Raw genomic sequence first — 23401 nt, forward strand, 5'->3', positions numbered from 1 at the left:
GAATTGTTTAGAGGCATGTAAGCTCGATTAAAGCATATAAATTATAAAGGAGATCTGATTTACATAATTTTATGAGATGATAATAATAACTTTCTTTTCATGAATGAATTTATAAAATTAAAAACTACTATTACTGCAATACTAATGCCGCTAAGCTTAACGCCGCAAACTACTACTAGAATGAAATTTATCATAATTCTACCAATAGAGTAAGATTTAGATCTGTTGTAGAGACTCTATGCTTCATGAGGAGAATAAGACTACAATAAGTAAGTAAGTACGAGTATATATTTGAGGTCCAAATTTCAGTTAAGGTCTCTTATGAGCTTAATAGTCACATTAGTACTATTTCCAGCTATTATAAATATTATGATAGATTATTTTATACTTATTATATTTTTATCACTGAAAAATAAAACTTGACCTGTCTAAATCGCATAGTTTGCTTTAACTGATCAGTGTAGTGATGGAGGGTCTCATACTAATATTTTATAGGTTTTCATCGAATTGCTACAATCATTAATGCATCTATTTAAAACTTGAATAGAAACGTTTTTAAGTTTATTTCCCACAAGGGATATATCCCTTGATATATTTGTCATATGTTTTACATGTGAAATGTACACAAGCAACAATTGAGCCGTTTAACAAACGTACTGACAAAGTATTTAATAAAATCTTGGTTTTTATTAATTGAATATGTAATAGATTTCTATAATATATATATGTATATCTATAAATGATTTAATATATCAATTATATATTTAATTTTTTGTGTGATATATGATTAAGTGAAGTTTTTCTAGACAGAAAGAGACAGAAGGTCTTTTTAAATTTTCAAAGATCTTTTTGACCCATAAAAGCTCTTTCACATGCAATAAGTAACTTATGTCAATGGAAACGATAAAACCTTAAAGTTACGGTTTTATGTACCACTTGAATTTATTTATAAGTATTTACTCATTCTAAATCTAAATCTATTTATGTTATGCATATAACATAAACAGCAACTACTGGTGCATATTATGTTAGATAGAAAGAACTCAGATTAATTAGAACATATAAGAAATAAATAATTAACCAACAAGTTATTGTTTATGTATGTTACATTATGTTTGTGTCTTTAATTGATTGACTTGTTAATAAGTTCATAAGTCTATTCGTTTTCAGTGCGTATGTATATATATCTAGTTCACAATTTATTATAAAGTTTATTGTTATTTTTTTTAAGATTAATCATTTTACATTATTAAACAATAAGCTACATAATAGAAGCAAAATATAGCGTTAACTAAAAATTAAAGGTAGTATGTGATTCTCAAATTTTGAAAACTAAACGAACATACTGCAAAATGTGTTTGAATACTGTAATAATATAATATCAATATATTTAAATACATATATACATATACATATTTTTTTGGTTATTTTCGCCAATAGAAACTATTTTAATAGCTGTCAAATTTAGACTTTTATTTGTATGAATCCAGACGTCATAATTCGGTTCACAGCAAAATGTGTACATACTTTTTGTATGGATTGTCTTGTCAGGTATGCAATTATAATAGTGACACAATGACATTTGAAGCAGAATCTGCTACTATTTAGTAATACAAGCACACTGTTGACAAAAGAATTGCATTTTGTAGTAATTGCACAGACGAGAAAAATATTAATAAAGTTAAAGTTGCTATTTAGACTACGCGTAAGTGATATAGAATATTTGAAGAAATACAATTAGTTCAAACATAAAATATCAAGTCAAAATTTAGTAACAATGTCTGTGGAAGTAAATGCCGAAAGTCAAAAAGAATTTACTGATGTGGACATAAATAACGGAGTCTCACTTGGTGAAGACGATGAAGAGGAGGAAATTCAAGTGCCGCATAATAATAATCAAACAGAAAATGACATGTTCCCAATAACTCCAACTGATGATATACATGTAAGTTAAATAAAATCAAGAAATGAAACCGAATTATTAATCCAATAAAAAGAACAATGGAAAAATTGTTGACACTGCAAAAATGTTATTTATGTGTTATTAATGGGCGGTGTCTATATTTTTGGTTAAGAAAATTGTTGCATTCGCATAAATCTTTTTCTTTGTATGCCGTTGTGGTTTATCGCTTTTAGTTCATTAACAATTTACACAGATTAAATGCAGTCAGCTCTATTGTTTCAGTTTTGACAATACAAAGTAATTCAATTATATATATTATTTACACAGAAATATTCTTATCAGACTTTAATATATGATGTAGGTATGAATGGCAGAAGAAATATTTAAGTATTTATAAAGATCAACATGTTTGCTATTTTGTATATATTCATATATACACAAATCTATATGTATACATATCAATTTTCATAGTATAAATATTTTTTACATTTTTTCAAATTACCAAATACTTGATCTAGACAAATAAGTATATAATATAGAAATAAGTATATAAGTAATCGTTATAAATAATAAACTCATTATTTTAGTGAGACTGGATGAACCTCTCTGAATTGCATACCGATTGCTTTAGCTGAATACCTGTTATACTAATAATTTTAAGTTATACATTTTATATATTTAATATATTTTAATAACTTTAGCATAATTACTTGCTTTTTAAGACTAGGAAAGAGTTAAGAGAAAAAATTATCCCGGAATAAAAATTCCCAAAAAAATCTACTACTATGTTTACTCTCGAGATTTTTGCGCAATTAAATTAGATAATATCAAAATTAATTTTTAAAAAATAAATAGTATGTAATATAACATTATAACATTAAGACAAATGACATTCTCAGGGACTTCAAGATTGATTCGATCAAAAAATATATAAAGGATAGAGCCCTGAAATTATTTACGAAAACTGACAGGCGTGTTATTGAATCTCAGAATGGAGGTATGCAGATCTGAGGTCAATTATTGCTTAGTCTAATGAAGTAATAAACAAGGCATAGAGAGGGGCTATGAAAAAACCTCGCAGTTAATAGAGAGTAAAAGTGATCTAGTGCACTGACTCAACTAGCCTCAACATAATAATAAAATTATTATAATGAATCGTTCAAGTAGTCACAGACACTACTAAGTAAAAGTGTCTTAGACAAGTATAAAATTAAATTAAAAAAAATTCCACACAGATATTTATTAATATATTTTCTTATTCAAATTTTCTATAAATTTATTGGTCGTTTTTCTTTGAGTGATTTTCTAAAATCATTATTTTGTTTTCACTTGATTATCTCAATGTTTCTATTAAAATGACACATGATGACAAATTAAAACACATTTACGACGTTAATTGTCGGATTGTGTTAATTTGTGACAGTATTATTGTATCATAAAAAAGAATAAAATCACGAAGATGTTTTGTATTCCTGATAATCTCATAAAAAAGACACTTGATTAGACTACAATAATGGTACCAAGAACGGCCGAAACTACGTTCCGAAACCATTCGTTGCTATCGACTATTAATGTGCCTTTCGACACCTCCCAAAGAAACTTCACAAACAAGTCCCAGCGGGTCACAACAACAACGACAACTACAAAAATATTTTACATTATTGTATTTGTTTTTTATTATTGATATATCTTTTCAATATCCAAATAAACTTTTTTCTTTCCATACTAAGTATCAAAATCGAATAAAGTTTTATAATGAAACTGAAAGACAAGCTTTTATTAATTTTTTGAAGCTATACGAATTAAACTCCAATTCTCAAGAATTGTTAAAATGAAGTCTATTGCAATCAATAGATGCAGAGGGATCTTAAACTATTATATGCTCTTTATAAAATTGCGGAAACATTTTACAGATATCACACCGTTTTTCTACAATTCACCTGTTAAGTTGTCTACTCATTACTTCTTTTTTTAATGAAAACAGCATAAACTAGTTAAAGCGAATAAGTTTTAATGAATATAAATTCGTGCGTTTTTGTCGAAATTAACAATAGATGATTCATTTAGGAAAAAAAATTTTTTTTTTCATTATAATCTATTGAATTAATAGATACAGATCATGATACTTTCTTAAATACTAGGTATTCTTATATAAAATCAGTATTAAGTGACGTTTTTATGTCCTAGATCAGGTTTCTACTTGTTTCTAATCTATCACAAATAGGCAAATTTTTCTTCGATATATTTTAGTAATATTACATTACTTTATTTTTATCCCAAATAAATGATTTCAAATGTTTTAAATAATTTATTACACTTCACGTAAATTTACTTAATCGACAAAGATAACGTTCCACTTTATCCAATATATTTTAGTAGTAAACTATTCACAGGATCGGGAGAAAAACTAAGTTGTAAATAGTAAGCAGAACTTGGTCGTTTATGTAGAGATGTTGCTTTGGGGCTGAGCCTCAACCGCTGCTAGTGTTCACTTTGTTTACTAAATTAAATGTAATGAACTTATTATATTTATTAACATATCTTGTATTTAATCTATATTTTTCTAATAATTATTGTTATAGCACATTATAAAAATATTTATTTTTTTACAGCGCCATATCTCAAACAGTAATCTCCAAGAAATCATGACAGATAATGGTGATTATTTTATTGAAATAATCATATCAGAACCCCAAAAAGTTGGTGATGGTATTAGCTCCTACTTAGCTTATAAGTAAGTAATATTTTTTTTTTATAAATATAACTAACTCTAACTTAATACCATAGAAATATTCTTGGAAATAACAAGTAATAATTGCTACTCGTTGTATTAACATTGATAGGTTTGGTTCTATATTCGTATATTTCCATATTATATATAAAAAATAAAATGGAGCTACTTGTTATAAAATAAGTTGCTCTTGTGTGCTCTACTCAGCATCGAAAAACTAATGAACACAAAAAACGCTTGTTAAATTTGGACACTGCAGTTTTCAACTAATTGCTATTGTATATACATTGTATATTGTATATTTACATACCAATACCAAAACAGTATATATAAAGGCATATAAGCAATTGCAAAATTTTCTTTATACCACACAATCCTTAATGATTTCAGTAGCGAGTGAATTATATTTCAGAATCATTTCATTTTAGTCGACCATTCAACGGTCCTAACAATGGGTAATTACAGTAGTCGGCATAAGAGTATTTTCGCGAAATAAAAAAACCGGCTTTGTGGCATGGGGCATTGTCCTGTTGCCGGATAAGTGATTTTTCAATAAGTCTATTTTCGAACAGAAAGTCATAATCGTTTAGGGTAGTTAAATTTCAATTTTTGGTTCATCTAGTGGGCAATAGGAACAAAGTCACCCAGCCCATTATATACAACACATCCCCAGAATATGACAGAGCCTCCACCATGGCTCACTTAATTCGCCTTTGGAAATTTTTCTAAACCTTTGGAAATCATACAAAAAATATGTTTTTTGATGAGTTATACTCAAAGGAGCTTTCATTCTATCAATAGAACGTTTCTTCAGAACTCTTATGGCTTGTGCAGATGTTCCGTATCGAAGACCAGTCTTTTAAGCTTGTTTGCCTTTGATATGTACGACACTTCCTTAAATTTTGTTGTCTTAAAATCTTCTTGCTTTAATCATCTTCGGACAATGCGCTCACTAATTGGATTCTTGATCGTCAAATTCCATTCATCTATAGCAGATTGAAGCTTCAGAAAAATATTCTTAATGAATTCCCTTAGATGGACTTAATCTTCAGTGAGCGTTGTTTTGCGCTTATCACCTAAATCTTACTCTCATTATATTATACATTGAAATAGTCTATAAATTTAGTTCTATTTAAAAGTTTTGTAGAGTTAATATTTGTTAATATTATCTATATTCATATTTTTTTATTTTATACATTTTTTTAGAGTTACAACGAAAACAAACATTCCAAAATATCAACGCAATGAATTTAGTACCCTGCGACGTTTTAGTGATTTTCTAGGCATACATGATTTGCTAGCTGGCAAATACACAAGACTTGGAAAAATAATTCCACCGGCACCGTCAAAAAATATAATTGGTAAGATATTAATTAATTATTGTTTTTATATTTAATAAAGATTATATAATTATTTTTAAATATATTAAATTCATAATATATGTAAATATATATATTATACTAGGTGATATTCAAACCTCATCTTTGAGCCTTAATTAGTATAATATAGGTATATGTAAGAAGATCTTAATATTATTCAATAATATTTACATAAAATGGATGGACTTACGGGTGTTAATAAGCGAAATTACTGCAGTGTGTCCACAATGGAACAGATTAATACTGTTGCATTTAAGTATTCTTTCTACATTACATAAAAAATAGTAATAAATATTTTTTAAATTTGTCCAGCTTAACTATTTAAAAATTGTATTCATAAAAGCATATTCCGTAATCTTATTGATAATTTATTAGGAGAGTGTATTTTAGTCCAGAACTACGCCTTAACATGTTCCTCAACAAGGTGTCTGATAGAAAAATGATTTACAGTTGAAAGAAACTGGAACACTTCAGGTAACCGCCAGGCTAAAGAACTATTGTATTTGTTTAACTACGCTAGGATAACCTTTAATAGTAGAGTGGAATTGAGATTTTTGCAGGTTATCTAACGAGTCACCATGGCCTGCGTTATCATTTTAAAAGAGTGGGTCTGTCTGAGAAGACAGAAGGTGTCTACTTGGAGACGGATGGAACTCTAATTATATTGTTTTGACTTTCATTCGAATGGTGAAGTGTCTTCTGCTGTGTTAGGTTCGATAAGTAACACAAAAGATCAGTCCTAGTCACACTGTTTTACTGTCTGTCTACTATTCTCTTTTTGTGTTTTGAGGCAGGTCTTGAAGTTATGTTATCTTATTTCTTTTGAATTATTACCCACACAAATGCTTAAAATATTAACTTATTAATCTATTAAATATATATAAAACGTTATGTGATAATATAACACTTAGTCATATATCCAGAACACAACAAAAATAGTCCTCGATTTAATACGTTACAAAATATTTTTAAATAATCTTTCATACTCTACAACTCTGGTTTTAGAGAGTTCTAAAAGAGTTTATACATATGTTATGTATGATATATTAATTTAATATGTGGTATATCATATTTATTTTTTAAGGAAGCACAAAAGTTAAGATGAGCCCACAACAAACTGAACCGGGATCTGCGGTAAATCTGGAATGGGTTGAAACCCGTCGTGCCGCATTGCAGCGTTATGTTAATCGCACTGCTCAACATCCATTATTGCGTGTTGATTTAGATTTTATAAATTTTTTAGAAAGCGATCAGGTAATGGAAATGCATTAATATTCATATAAATACATTCAATAATATTATCTTTTAACAATAATTTTAGGAACTTCCGCGGGCTGTGAACACATCTACAATTAGCGGCGCCGGTGTTATGCGATTTTTTAATAAAGTTGGTGAGACTGTTAATAAGATGACATATAAAATGGATGAAAATGATCCTGTAAGTTTAATTCGTAGGAATATTATAAAAATAATAGAAGAGTATTTACTTTTAATGTTAAAAGACTAAAATCATGGATTTAATACACATCAAATGTATATATATTCTTCTTCTTTATATATATATTAGATTATATATTTTAAAGACTTTTAAATATGAATAATAAATAATAAGTTAAATATTTTTATTTTAGTGGTTTGATGAAAAGATTACTGAAGTGGAGAATCTTGATGCCAATTTACAAAAATTACACTCAGCACTTAAGTCACTCGTTACAACGCGTAAAGAATTATCAGCTTTAACAGGGCTAGTGGCAAAATCCGCAGCAATGTTAAGTACTTGTGAAGAGCATACGGGTTTGTCACGTGCACTTTCCAACTTAGCCGATGTGGAAGAAAAAATCGAAATTCTACGTTCTGAACAAGCAAATTCTGATTTCTTTATTTTATCAGAATTTGTTAAAGATTATTTAGGTTTATTTGGCGCTATTAAATGTGTATTTCATGAACGTGTTAAGGCTTTTCAAAATTGGCAATTTGCGCAATTGCAATTATCTAAACGACGGGAAAATAGAGGTCGTTTTGAATTATCAAATCGCACAGATAAAATGGAGCAAGCCCATCAAGAAGTATCAGAGGTGAGTTTGTATTTAAATTTAATATCTGTAATTTTAATTTTATATGTTTATTTATTATATATTGCAAATTATTGCTTGCAATATTAATTTCTTATTTTTAAAATTATTTTTTCTATATTTTATATCCGGCTATAGGTCAACGTTTATTTAATCTTTTTTTATATATTCTATATTTCGACTTTCATTGAGACTCATCATCAGGATCAGGATCTAACATAAATTAATATTAATATTCTTTTTCTTATTTATTTCTTGTTCTTATTCATTTCTATTTTTTATTTGTCTTTATTTAAATTTATTGTTTGTTTTTACTATTATTATATATTATTATTATTATATTATTATTATTATATTATTATTATCATATTATTATTATTATTATATTATTATTATTATTATTATATTATTATTATTATTATTATTATTATATTATTATTATTATATTATTATTATTATTATTAAATTATTATTATTATACTTTATTGTACTTTTGTTATTATTTATTTGTTATTTATTTCTTTTTGTTTTATTTTTCACTTTTTTATTTTAAATAGTTTTTTATTGCAATTATAAATTTTTGATTTTTATTTATATTTTATTTATTTATATATTTTTATTTTGTTATATTATTTTATTTTTATTATAAATTTTTACATTTATATTTTTTTTTATTTATATTTTTTTATTTATATTATTCTTTTTATTTATTTTTCATATTATTTTTTTGCTAAAACATTTTTTTTTGTATTTGTAATATATATAATATTATAATGTTTGTGTATATATTTTTGTCCTTATAATGTTATTATGTTTGTGTATATATATTTTTGTCCTAAATTTATATTATATTTGAGCATGTTATTGTTGTAACCGGTTGCTGTTTCATTATCCACTTACGGAAATCTGGTTCGCTTTTGTGTAGATCTCCAACAAATGTGGTTAACAGCAGTTTGTCGCCAATAATAACAAACGGTTGTAGAAGGTGGCCTTATAAGCCACTTCTGAAACCATCTTTACATAATCTATTTTACCAGTAATTTGCATTTATGTATTATATATATATAAAATGTTTTTTGCAACTAAAATTTAATTTAATTTGATTTTTGCATAAATTTTTCCAGTGGCAAATTAAAGTTCAACGTTGCCAGCAACAATTTGATGACATATCCGCTGAAATTAAAAAGGAAATGGAACGTTTCGAACTGAATAGAGTTAGAGAATTCAAAGCAAATATTGTGAAATACATCGAAGATCAAATGGCACACCAGCAACAAGTAACAATTTAGTTTCATTTATATATTTAACTTTTTATATTTTAACTTTTCTTTTCATTTTATAGATAATTACATATTGGGAAGCGTTCGTTCCGTCAGCTAGAGACATTAACTAAAACTACTTTGTTTTCAGTATTGAAAAAGTATAATTTGTTGTATTAAAAAAAAATTTTTCTGTAATTGTTCAAATGCTAAGCAGCGCGTAATTGTTTTATTGTATAATTAATTATGTATTTATTATTGGGACCAATTCGCAAAATTTGAATTTGAAATTCTTAACGTCTGTCGAAAATTTCCCAGTTTTCTTATATTGCCTGCTGCTGCTACTGATTTACCTCGACTTATGTACATTTCAACACGAATATGCTTATTTAATAAACAAAATACACCTAAACGTTCCATGTGTATTTAAAATGCATTATTTAATTATGATTAATATAAATATAATTATTACTATTTTAAATCGTTTTTGTATATAAATTAAATGGTAAATTTGTAACTATAACTATATTGTTCAAAAGGAAGAAAATTTGTTAAAAACGTTTTCAGATACAGCATAGCTCTTTATTATATGCGATATTGCAGATATATATAGTTTCGTATTAAAGTTTATATATAGAAGCATTTGCGAAATTAAAACTAATTGGGTATTATCAATATCATATTTACTTATGATTTAAAATAAATATATATATATATATGTATACAAATAGAATGAAATATTTGAAATACTTTCAACATTGTAAATTTATTTTGTTTATAAATTAAAGGAAAAATGAAATTTGTATTTGAAATATAAATGAATATACAACTTATTCAAAATTGTTTTTTAATTCTCCTTCACAAATTTTAAGATATTAAAATAAAAAAGTTAGGGTATATATAAATATTCGAATTAAGTTTGAAATTGGATTAGAAGGCTTTCTTCAAAATTAACACAATTGTTCTTGTAGCTCTTAAGGATCTGTAAAGCAAATAACATGAATAGAATTATGAAGACGTATACATGGGTAAGGATCTGGATAGGTAATGATAGTTTGAGAGAGGAAGGAGGAAGTTAACACAATCTCATTAGTTATAATTTACCATTGATGTTTCTAAAAATAGTAATTATCATTAATTAAAACGTTTCTCTATTTTAATAGTACTTATGTTATATGATGTTTACGAGCATACGATGAATTTTCAAAATATTAGTGCTAAAAATATTTTTCATAAGCATATTTTAAAAATCTACATATACTACATTTAAACTGTTGAGGGTGCCATTCCAGTAATAAGAGGATGGATAAATTAAATAGAGTTAAAGATTCTTTCTTTACAACCGTGGTTGTCATAACATTAGAATAATATATAATGCACTATTACGGTGATGTTTAAAAATTTTTAATAAAAAATTTAATTAATTCGTTTGATATAAATTGTTCAACGTAGTGATGTCATGAAAGTTGTTTTTATTTCTTCATTATGTTTATTTTTCATATTGTGTTTTTGTTTAACGTTGGTTTTTTTTTAAATATGTTTTCAATGCATAAATATTTATAATATGTATAATCGATAATTGACTTTAGTTTTGTTAGCAAAACAAAAAAAAATTATATGATCGTTATACATAAAAACAATTCTCTGCAGATTCTATGCAGTGAAAATCTAATCCGACTAAGGGACACAAAAGATCTCTTAGTTCGCAGTGTACTATTCATTTTTCATAATAATAATATACATAAAAATATTTATTACAATCATTATTATTATTTTATTAAAAAAATTCAATAAATATTCAATATCAATATGTTTATTACAATTATTTATTTTATTATAAAAATATTTTCACAAAAAAATTTAACTTAGTAAACTATCAAAACTTTAAATAATTTAAATTATATTTAATTTTAAGTTATGGCAACCCTGAAATTTTTTTTTATTGACATAACATATGTTTTTGACAGTTTTGTTTTTTTATTTGGCTCAGTGTAAAGAAATTATCTGTCTGTTTGGGGTTATTTAATAATAAAAACAGAAAATGGCTTGCAGACGCATTGCAAAAGAACTGAAAGTTCTTAGCCGAAATAGTAATAAATTGTATGCGTTAGTTTCTGGGCGTAATTATAGCGATCGATCGGATATTGACAAAGTAACACACACTGGACAGGTATAAAGAACCAACAACAAATATCTGCAGAATATGTTACGCAAACTTTTTTGCTCCCAGTGCTCAATTTTATATATTGCGTTTATATTTGATTTTATATTATTTTGTAGGTATTTGCTGAGGATGACTATCGCAATGTACGTTTCACAAATGCCAAACGTTATGTTAACGAAAATTGGGGAATCGAATTAATAGATAAAATACCACCCAAAGAAGTTACTGAACGTGTTGTTTACTGTGACGGCGGCGATGGTGCACTTGGTCATCCAAAAGTTTACATCAATTTGGTACGTATGTTTTACATTATATTTAGGTTTTTAATTTATTTACAAGGAACCATATTATACTGTAAAGAGAAGTATAGTGTTCGGTTTTTCCATACTTAACGTTGCAAATAAAGCTGTTATTGTTTATTAAACCGACTAAAGTATAAATCTAAAGGATAAGGGTTGCTTGTTGTTGTTATACCTTACTTTATCTTCTTTTCCAACCTTGTCTGTCCGTCCAAACGGTGAGCATAAAATGTTAATTATTGTTTTGAAACCTCTTTCAAAGCGTACATTAAACGAAGCCTTAAACAGAATGGATATACAGTCAAAGCTTTGCGTCACATATAAATGGCATTCGACTGCTCACATAGAATCATAAAGAACGTGTAGACGCAAAATGTATAGTTCTTTTTTTGAAAGTTGAGTGACACGAGGAAGGACATATATTCTCCTATAATTACTCATAAAACCTACGAATTCTTTCACTATTTCTTTGCTCTATATTCCCTTTTTAAGTAATATTCTGATCAGTTTATATTTTGTATTTTTGGGACGCCAATATAATTTACAACAGGAATAATTGGTGAAGACGTATTTCAGATCAAATGCAGCAACTTCGATTGTATTATAAATTTCACAACTACCTAGAGTTATATATACTACCTAGAAATATACTCGTATATTAATCCTGAGGTTTTTATGTTCTCTTTTCTAGATAGAAATTAATAGCTTGTTCTACTATCGAAAATATTGTACAAATATTTCTGATTGGAAAAGCAATCGCAAATTTCTGTCCATGCACTCTATTGAACGATAGTTTAACTACTTTCAAGTTTTAATAAATATGTCCCTGTTTTTTCATTCATTGCTATTGGATATTATCGTATAAGAGATGCAGGAGGTGAAGTGGTTTTTACATAAACTACTTGAGTAGTAAAAGATAGTTTATCTTTGAAGATAATTTCCATAGATCAAAAGATGTTGAGACTTCGGAGAGTATTTCTTACTGCTTCACACTATATGGCTATATTTTAGACATGCCTCCTTGGCAGCTGTGGAGTTAGGACAGTTCTTGCTGCATGGGGGAGATGTTGTTCTACCAGGGGGATGTTAGGCGAAGGCCTGTTGACAACCTTGGTCTTGAATAGGATACTGCAATAGTGTGAAGGGCTAGAAGTCCATGTTTCTATTCGACCTCCTGATGTGAGGTCCATTTCATAAGTCGTTACTTCCTTTGATATTTCTGCTATATAAAAATTTCACCTTTGATTTTTTTTTTATTTTTCTAAGACCTTGTGGTAATAATACTTCTGTGTAGTTTTAAGAGTGACTGCCTCTAGGTTTTCAAGTTAAGCATCTATGGCAATCAAGTGCCACTTGCCTCTCCTATTTAAATTCCTTTGGTCACAAAAACGATTACCTGATAGAGGTTGCAATAACGTTAATAACATAAATATTATTATTTATTAACATAAATAAGCGTTAATAAAATAGTCTCTCAGTATCGCCATTACTCCAGATTCTCTGTATGTAACCTTACCCAATCTCACATTTTAATAATAATTTATTATTTACTTTTTGGTTTGTGTTTTTGTTTTTGTTTACAGGACAAACCTGGCGCACAGATATGCGGCTATTGTGGCTTAAGATTTGTTAAGAAGGATGAACACCATTAGAAGCAATTATTTAATAATTTCAAAGCAGACAGCGTTATTTTAAAATTTTAAATAATTTGCATATAAATTAAATTGTTCAAATTAATCAGAAAAATTAATAAAAACCAAATAAAAAAAAAAATCAAAAAATTAAATATGTTTTTTAATTTATTTATTATGAAAAACATATTTTCCAATTGCACATAAAACACTTTTTTAGGTTCAAATTTGATTATTGTTTGTCAAGACCTAAAAAAATGACTTCATTTAAAAAGGTATATGAATAAAAAACATACCATTAAAATATTATAAAATTAAATAAACAAATAATTTTAACATCAATGAATAAATAGTACACAAAAAAAATATATATTTAAAATGTTAAAACTAAAAATTATTTGCTCATCAACTTAAACCATTTCATTAAGTTAATTTAAAGTATATTAAGTTCGATATAATATATAACAACATTCAAAACGAAAATATTTAAAAAATTTATTCAAATAAAAATATTTGCTAAATATACAATTATTTTTGCAAAATAATTTTTTTTACTAAAAGTCTGCAAAATTATTTAATTTAAAATATGCACGATGGCACCCAGTTTTTAATAAAAATTATTTTAAAATTAAACTCGCACTTAAAACCATAACTTTAACAAAATATATATCTTCTTGGGTGCACAAGTTACTTAAACTAAATATGCATATTAATAAACTCGAAAGCATATTAAATATAATAATTTATAATTAAATCAAAAGCTAATATAATAAATTAATTTTGGCTGTATTCAGTCGAAAGGGTCAATTGAAGTTATTGTATATATAAGTATGTATGGTATATAATTTAATAAGAAAAGAAAACAATATTAGTTTGCTTGGTTAAGAGTTTGAAAGATATTAATAAATATATTAAGTGATGTATGTTGTATCTATTACAAAGCATTTTCTACTGGTGCTTATAAACGTTTTACAATAATGTCTTTTTACTTAATTTTATTTGGTATTTTAGATGCACTTCACTGAGACTGAGACTGAAACTGAAACGTATCAATTCATTTTGCTTGTCTTTGCTCTTTAAATAAAGCATTTAATATGCTTAAATTTACAATTATACTTGCTAAAAAAAAATGTAGTATTCATTGATCATTGATCTTCAAACTTAAATTAAAATTTATCTATAACTAATAAAGCAGATTTCTTATATTTGAAAGAGAATTAAACACTTGTCGCTGCGCGCGGCACTCTTCTCCAGCTGCGTCCTACTCTTTAAGTATAGAAGCTGACATTTTTTTGAGATATGTTATTGAAAACAAAATCATGGTAAGGAAGTCGAGGAGTTCAGTTTATGCAAAGATAAAGTCAGCATAAAACAATGTGTTCACGATTTGCTTAAGTTCTTATACATATATATATGTGTATACACATACATAGAGGACTATGTTACACATATATCTATAATTGTTAGCAAATTTAAATTAATCGTAAGAAATGAAAATATTCTCATAAAATACAATAAATAAGTTTCATTTGTGTGAACAGAAGTTTTTTTTTTTACAAAAATCACAACAATCCGAACTGCGTGGTACGCAGGACAATCCATTGCCAAATTTGTATACACGTTAAGTGTTTGCAACAACAAATTGTTGTATCCAATATGCACATTCAGTTAATATGCACTGTCAATCAGCAATTTCTGTTTTCGCTACTATCATCATCTGGTGTTGTGTGTAGTCTCAGTTGGTTTTCATCTAAAACACCAAATTTTTAATAATCTATAAATGTAGTATATAATTATAATTTGAATTTTTATTAAAGTTATTAAGCCAACGTTCAGTTGATTAAGCACCACTGGTCACCAGAGATTACGTGGCATGGCGTAACCTTCTTTTGTTACATAGATATTGCGATCCGAATAAACTTGTTCAGTGGGATTTAATTGCTTTGCAGAGTTTTGTCCTGTTGAACCGTCAAATGATGCAATGGTTTCAGTTTGTCCGTTTTTAGTTTGTGTAATTGTGGTACGCTTGTTACCCTGAGAATCTTGTGTGATTTTAGTTGTTTCATATGTGCCATCTGGCTTACGTATAGTTTTAGTCATAACACTTTGACTAAACATTTTTGGCCCCTGAAATAAAAATTCATTATTAATATAAATCTTAGGCGGATATGTTAATATACTATATATGCATATTTAATTATACAATTAATTATTGATAATTAATCAAGAATCTACTAACTTACTCCCTAACTTTCCCCTCTACCCCCACTCATCCATTACCCATCCATCACCCATCCACACCCTAAAGCGAGTATTATACATTAGACTTGGTCGTAAAACTTGTGCGACGTCGCTTGCTATTACACATCCGACATAGTTGACATTATTTTGAAAACACCCCCGCAAAAAAAAACAACAATTACCTAAACTAAAAAATAAAATCATGCATACATTTAAACGATGTTTTTGCTCCCATCCCTTAAAATAGAATGAAATTTGCATGTAAGCCGACAAAAATCCGATTGTATACGAAAAAAACACGAAAGAGTCGGATGAAAAATCAAATTATATTGATTTCCATCCGACTTTTCGTCAGCCCTGTAAATATTGCTATTACACATGAGACTAGGCACATACTTAACTAATGTATTTGTTGTTTGATTCCTTTCATGTTATCTACTTTCCAGATCCTTACCACTCTCCCACAACAACATCAATTAATTTTAATTTATTCTGTTATCGTGCCCATCGTGTACATTACAAGTATGCATATATCTAACTGAACATTCTATATAAAATGTATATTAAAATAATTAAAATTAAAATTAAAATAATTAATTTTGTTGTCGAACACATCTCATAGGTGTACAAATTCTCCGTACACAACTCATAGGTTCAGTTAAACAGGTTCAATATTCAATTTCTTTAGCGAAATTATTTTTTTTTTTGTTGTAATCGACTCAACTCTTGACAAACAGATTTTACTCCGGGCTAAGTAGCCCGAATTGAGAAATAAAACTTTCGCTCGATAAATAAAAATCACGCTCTACAAGTTTCTTATTATGTCTATCCTGTGCAGAAGTTTGGATAATTACCAATCGTAATAAGAAGGTGTTAAGAGCATTCGAGAAAAAAAATTCTTTAGAAGATCTTTGATCCTTTACGCGTTGGCAAGGAGTACCGAATTGACAACATTGACATTAGTTAAGCGCATAAAAACTCAGCAACTTTACTAAATCGGTCATGTCGTGCGAATGAAAGAAAGTATTTCGGCTAGTAAGGAGTTTGATTCAGTACCTGCAGATGGAAAATGCGGTAGAGGTTGTCCGCTTCTTCGGTGAAAGGAGCAGGTGACCAATAATTTGGTTGCGCTCGGTACTACCAACTGGCGTTGGTAGCCGGAGCGCAACTGATTGCTGCCGGAGAATACTGGTCGCTGTCAAGCATGTCTTAGGTCTGTAATGGTCAACTAATTAAATAAGTAATTAACTCAAAACCCCTTTCTTGAAATAATCATTTTAGATTTGAGTACAGAAAAATGTCATAAAAGGCCATGTCAAGTCAAGTGGTTGTTGTTGCAACCTGAATGAATCTGCTGGAATTGTCTCTATTGGGAGTGAGCAATACTCAGTCATCTGTGTACCCAAGCAAATACGGAACAAAGACTGGATACTCCCAAAATTACTTCAGTTAAGTGCAGTACATTGTTCAGTGTCGGACATTGTTCACTCTCGACTTCTCTATATTCTCTATAGAATTGCGCATACAAATTATTTATTCTCAACAGCAATTATATCGAATTAAAAAAAAAATTAATTTTATTCAAAAATGATCATTATTCCTTCATGATCATTAATTTCTTATCAATAATGATTGGGAAATGTTAAAAATTTTATCGCAAATACAAAATTTTTATTTACCTGATAAGTACCATCGAAGACTCCTCCGCCATAAGTGGGATTACGCGGCACCATTGGCGTCATCGGTGTCATCATTTCAGGCCGTGTTCGAGCCCGCGGACGTGGTTCCTCGTCAACTAGGGTACCATGAATTCTACCCATTATTGTTTCCTCATCACTTAGTTTATTCTTCAACATAACACGGCGTTTCAAATTGTCATTAGGGGGCAAGATATCAGGGTGAACGTCACCAGGTGCTAAACGCTGCATGAGTGAATGCAATTGATCCGCATAAATTCTGAAAAGATAGTAATGATAGCTTATCTATCGTTTTGTTTTTAATATTAATTTATTGAATTAATCGTTATGACTTGGTGGTTTCTTGTTTTCATGTTTCTATATTTTCTTAACGTACTTATCTCGTGCCATGTTTGCTTTTCTAACAAAAAATAAAAACAAAAAAAAATGTGTTTAAGAATTAAAAAAAAAGTTAGTTGAATACACAAAAATGACATCAAAAAATAAATAAATTATATTTATAAAATAAAATAAAATACAGCAAATATGCAACATATTTAAAAAAAAATGAAATATTAGCTAAACTCAAGATGGGACGTAATTCAATTATACGATTATACGTTAGATAGAAGTGTACTATCCATTAGTACAAAACCATAATGTAGATATGGATATGTTCCTGAATTTTCTAAATTGTTATGAAGTTTAGAAAAACTAGAATGCAAGAACGGCCGGGTCTACGTCCCGGAGTCGCTCGTCGACGGTGACGACCAAGGACTTCACAAGTGGGTCCCAAGGGAACAACAACAACATGACAGTAACATAATAGGATAAAACAACAAAACGAGTGAGTCCTGTTAATAACGAAAGTAGTGGTCTTTATTATAGTATACAGGTAATAATATGTACCATATATTATGGTTCTAAGAACGGCCGGGTCTACGTCCCGGAGCCGGTCGTCGCCAGCGACGACCATGTGCCGTTAAGTATCCCCCAATGAGATTTTAAAAGCAGATCCTCACGGGCTACAGCAATCATCATATGTTATGGACTATGGTATTAATATTTTATTCGCTCTTTTTCAAGATAAAGTGGTCCTGCATTTCAGTGGGATTTAGATCAATGGAGTGCAGTGAAATAATTGAACAGAAAAATGACGTTAAGGTATACAGTTTGCGCATAAGGCCGGAAGAGGCGTATTGTTTTATTGTAAGCAAATATTTAGCACCAGGTCATAACCAGATTGAAGCTAGGGAAGAACAGTTCCATAGACAATTGCTTGAGATAGGATAAGCGAATAACTGTGGAGAACCGAATCACTATAAATGGTCTGGTATGGTATGGTCTTTATGCATATTGCATCGGATACTCGTCGGTGTATTCAATACTCGTCAAATACATTCAAGTCTAATTGTGTGGCATGCAAGGACCAATCAATCAAAAAGCACCAAATTGTGTTCTTTTCCTAATAACATGTATACACTGAAAACTCTATTACCGAGTTTCCCAGTTAAAAAGGCAGCCTCATAAGGTAACAATTTTTTTTTAAAAATAATTAAATTAAATAAAATAAAACTAATAATAATAATATTAAAAATTAGTTTTCGGATCTCATTCTTAATAAATTCTTAATAAATTTAATCATAAAAAGAAATGTTAGCAGTTAATATTGTAAGGACTATATATTATCAACTATATTATCTATATAATCTATAATAAAAGTTAATTACACCTACCGACTTTTGAATACTTACTCTCCATCTAAGTCAGTATCTAAAAATCGTTTCTTATGTTCTTCAAATTCTTTCATCATATTTTTTTCATAGCCCGGTTTCAAGAATTCATCCTTCAGATTTTTATTAAAAGAACCTTCACCATTTTCTGTTTTGTGTTTTTGTTTAAATGAAATAAAAATAATAGTTCTTTAGTATATATATATTATGTTATCCAGACAATATATTTACCTTCTAATTGACTGATTGCTTCAAAAACTTGTTGCATCTGACTCTCAAAATGTTTTTGAAGCTCCATGGGATTAGTAAAGATTTGAAAAGCAAATTTCCTATTATCATCAAAAAGTTCGTCATCGGTTTCAGCTTCTTCAAACCATTGAGGTTTACGAAACTCATCGGAAGTAGATTTTCTGTAAGAAGCAAACATTTGTATGTTAGTCACTATTTTTATTTAAATAACAATAATAATTGTTTAATTTATTTAGAAGCAAATATGTGCAAGTTATTTATGAGAAGGTGATAACAATGTATATAGGAAATAAAAAAATTAGATATAAATGTATTGAATTTGTTATGTGCCAAGTTAGCGTATTTCTCCAACTTAGACTTTTTCGATTTTCTCGAATCCCTCCTAGGAACTTAAAGCATCAATGCCGGGCGAACTCCCAGCACGAACTTTGACTTCTCATTTATTTCCTGTAAGTTCCATAGAGTAAGTCCCCAATTGTAAAAGGTGTTAATTGAACCAACAGTGCCCTATTAAAAGTCGCGTAATAATTCTTAGTTGTTTTTATTTACAATAGTTGCAGCATACAACGCTTAATTCGTTTTAAATTGATAGTCCTTGTAATCGATTTCGATTGTTATAGCCCTAGTACATTGTCCAAGTATAGCTTTCTCTGTTCTCTTCCAGCAACTCCTTAAATTTTTCCTATAACACAACATGGGTCTGCACTTCAAGTTCAGTTCAAGTTTATTTTTCATTTTCACATACAAATTATATCGCTGTTGTTTGAACCTCGATTTTAGAACTTACACTATAAAGTTTCTGCTGTAGCATATACAATCAACCAATAAGCACTTTCGATGGGAATTATGAATAGCAATTGGTCGTATATATTACCGAATGTCTCCAATACCAGATGTAATCCAATATGGATTTCAAAGTCAGATATTGTTACTCCGTACTAGAAGACGGCAACGTTTATGTCTAAGTTAATAGCCTCCGACGACCAGGTACAACTCACCACTTCTGTATATATATTCTGTATATATATATATATGTATTCTGTATATTCTAAATTAACATATTCCTATAATATTTATAGACATGCTATAATCTATCTCAGAGCTGTTCAAATCAAGGCCTATGGGCCACACGCGGCTCGCGGCTATTATATGTGCGGCCCGTAAAATGTTTTTAATCTACCAGTCCTGATCTATTTCATTACATTATAAAATATGCACCAACAAAGAACGTTTACACAATCATTAAATATATAAATAGAAAATAATATATTTGATTTAGCTTTGGATAAAAAAGTTTTAATTTTTTGTAGAGATGATGGATAGCATAATAGATAGAGAGATAATAACGATTTAAGCAGTCCGTAAAGTAGAATAATGTGCACTAAAAATATATTTATGACTACAACAGATGCTAACTGAACAAAAGGCATTCCTCTTAATTAACAAAAATCAGAACGTTGTTGATGGACTGCTTATTTCAAACGGGATCAAAATTTCCTACCCAATTATTTTTCTTTTGACCGAAAAAGACCTACACAATCGAATAGTAACTCGTAGTCACTTTTTCGTTTAGAAAAACTTCATTTCATTACATCACACAGTTCTGTCTTGTTCAGATTGTAGCGTAAACCAAGATGTCCTGTTAGTTAAGCCAACAACGACATTAACTCCATATTCCTGCGAAAAGTTGTTTCTTTGCTATTAAAAGAACGAACCAACTTCTTATTCCGTAATACTACGGCGGTGTTGTCATTTTTCGATTTTTTCTTTCAATAGTCAGGATTTTAATTGTGATATATATAGTAACTAACTTTATAAAATAGAAGAGATCCGTAAAATTTCATAACGAAACCGATTTTGTTATTTTCCCCGCACTTGACTCCGCAACATTAATCAGTATTGGCCTGCTGGAAACTTAGACTCGAGAAACAGAAAAGTGTATTTAACCTAGGTACCGTTCAGGTAAAGCAAAACTATGTTATTGTTATTGTGATAATTTGTGAAGGTCTACATGGCAACTAACATCAAAGAAATCACTAATACAATAAAGGAAGTGCTATGTGCATAAGAGTGGATGAAAGATAGTTGAGATTTTAATTGAAACTAATCTGAGTGATAGCAGGAAAACATAGCCACTTTAATGGGTCTAAACCAAAGTTCAATTGGACTTAAATTTGCGTATGCAATGGACCATGAAAATAGACGGGGAACATCATAGGAGGTAAAACTGCAGTTAGGGCACACATTGCAAATAGAAGCATTTATACATGACAAATATCTGTTCAGCGCATGGTTATATTCTGATCTGAATTGGGTTAGAACAATTAATGCTACACGGGCGTTAATTAGACGGGGTTCTATTGAGAACTGTATCGGACTTCAACCATGGTCTCAAAAATAATACAATATTTGTTTGCAGAGCTGTTAGTCCACGTTTATATTTGATCCCATTAATGTTAACATTATTACAATAGATATCGATGTACACTTGATATAAAAAAGAAATTCAAAATTGTAACCGATGTTTAATGTGTTTGGTTAAATTAATAAATTTATATATAATGGGTTTGTACCTACTGAGGTGGATATAACGAGGGTAACGGAGCTTCAATTGCTAACTGGTGACTGAAGACCTGGACACCAAATTATGTAACTAATATATAAACACCGACTTCTAGGAACGTCCATTCAGGCATACAGGCTACTCAATTTAGTTCATCCCTCCCTAAAGGCATTTAGTAAGCATGTACGGATGTATGGATTATACCAACAACAGCATTAGTGGTAATTTTTCGAAGATATCGTGTAGTGGAGCGAAATACAAGAAATCAGAATTTAAAAAAATCGATTTTATTTGGATTAGAATTGTATAAGAATACGATAGAAAGATATTAATTTCAAATGGAAAGAGTATGTAGATGGAAGAGAAAAGCTTATTTGAAGTTTATATAGAACTATAAAAGCGGATTAATGTTAAAAAGACATAACCAGAATTTGTTTTAAATTAAAGAAATTATCTTTTAATTATAGAAAATATTATAAAAAATATATTTAAAAAAATATGTATTAAAAAATATATATTTTATAAAATATATATTAAAAAACATACTTTATAAAATATAATATTTTTCAAATTAAATAATTTAATTAATATTTCGTTTTTAAAATAAACTATAAAAGAAGATTATTAATATCAACAATAAACGTATAAGTTATTTTAGTGATTGAGTTAAATTTTGAAATTAATTCGCCGAGTTATTTAGTTATATTTTTATTAAGATGTAAATTCTATACGAAATTAGCCGTACTGTTTTTATGTAAAAACAGATTATAATGCATCTTCACAACATATTAATTAAATTTTTTGAATATATTCATACATTAGCACTAATTATGAAAATATATATAATTAATGCCAGTTAAAAGTTTGAAACGTTTGAAAAGTTTGAAACGTTTGAAAAGTTTGAAAAGTATGACAACGTATCTCTAATTTTATGGAATAAATATTTTTACAGCTACACAATACGCAGCCTCCAATAATTTTTATATCCTGACAGCCGCTTTTATAGATAGATACAGGCAGTGCATAAATTATCGATCTTTTTCAACTGGGCACTAATGCATGTGTATGTACGTATGTGCGTGCACTATATAGGAACGTAAAAAACTTTAAGCATTTTTGCATTATTGTTAGACAACTATATATCATCGGCATTTTATTTAAATGGTAATTAATGGATAACAAATTTATATAGTTACTTACTCCTTATCATTGTTTGAATGATCGCCTCCTTCGGTAATTTTAAACATTTTCCGTAAAATATCCATCTTCACTTAAAAGAGTTCCACAATTTATATGCCGTATATTATGTATAAGCTTTTGCAACTGACTGACGTTCTTAACACTTTACAAGGGCACAAGAATTAGAATCTAATTAAAATTTAAAGAAAATACGCATATTATTACGATGTTTGGTTTATTTGCTTTAAAAATAATTACCGATTTTTCCGCTTTTTAGAAAATGGTGAAAAAAAAACTCTGACACAAGAAAAAAATAATTTGC

General features: G+C 28.5%; 3 protein-coding genes across 6 annotated transcripts; 2 read left to right on the forward strand and 1 right to left on the reverse strand.

Annotated features, from left to right (window-relative positions):
* Nucleotides 1-1468: 1468 nt before the first annotated feature.
* LOC119687879 (sorting nexin-2) lies at nt 1469-9786 on the forward strand. Of its 3 annotated transcripts, none has more exons than XM_038102410.1 (9): nt 1469-1551; nt 1699-1945; nt 4516-4637; nt 5841-5995; nt 7098-7267; nt 7335-7451; nt 7645-8088; nt 9210-9362; nt 9428-9786. In XM_038102410.1, the coding sequence occupies exons 2-9, from the start codon at nt 1778-1780 to the stop codon at nt 9476-9478; spliced, it is 1380 nt and encodes a 459-aa protein (XP_037958338.1). In that variant the 5' UTR covers nt 1469-1551; nt 1699-1777; the 3' UTR covers nt 9479-9786. The 3 variants fall into 3 exon arrangements, with proteins under 3 accessions (XP_037958338.1, XP_037958337.1, XP_037958339.1); XM_038102409.1 differs by lacking the exon at nt 1469-1551 and having other exon boundaries at nt 1595-1705; nt 1762-1945; XM_038102411.1 differs by lacking the exon at nt 1469-1551 and having other exon boundaries at nt 1601-1705; nt 1773-1945.
* A 1515-nt stretch (nt 9787-11301) lies between these two features.
* Nucleotides 11302-13587, forward strand: LOC119687880 (NADH dehydrogenase [ubiquinone] iron-sulfur protein 6, mitochondrial). The gene is made up of 3 exons (XM_038102412.1): nt 11302-11514; nt 11625-11801; nt 13391-13587. Exons 1-3 carry the CDS (start codon nt 11386-11388, stop codon nt 13457-13459), a joined length of 375 nt encoding a protein of 124 aa, XP_037958340.1. The 5' UTR covers nt 11302-11385; the 3' UTR covers nt 13460-13587.
* Nucleotides 13588-14076: 489 nt separating this feature from the next.
* On the reverse strand, nt 14077-23401 carry LOC119688018. Of its 2 annotated transcripts, XM_038102624.1 has the most exons (7): nt 23338-23401; nt 23101-23268; nt 19320-19498; nt 19110-19236; nt 17753-17776; nt 17359-17635; nt 14078-15565 (listed from the first exon to the last, which is right to left on the reverse strand). In XM_038102624.1, exons 2-7 carry the CDS (start codon nt 23163-23165, stop codon nt 15293-15295), a joined length of 945 nt encoding a protein of 314 aa, XP_037958552.1. In that variant the 5' UTR covers nt 23166-23268; nt 23338-23401; the 3' UTR covers nt 14078-15292. The 2 variants fall into 2 exon arrangements, with proteins under 2 accessions (XP_037958553.1, XP_037958552.1); XM_038102625.1 differs by lacking the exon at nt 17753-17776 and having other exon boundaries at nt 14077-15565.

Source organism: Teleopsis dalmanni, chromosome X (genome assembly GCF_002237135.1).
Source record: "Teleopsis dalmanni isolate 2A chromosome X, ASM223713v2, whole genome shotgun sequence".
NCBI lineage: Eukaryota > Metazoa > Arthropoda > Insecta > Diptera > Diopsidae > Teleopsis > Teleopsis dalmanni.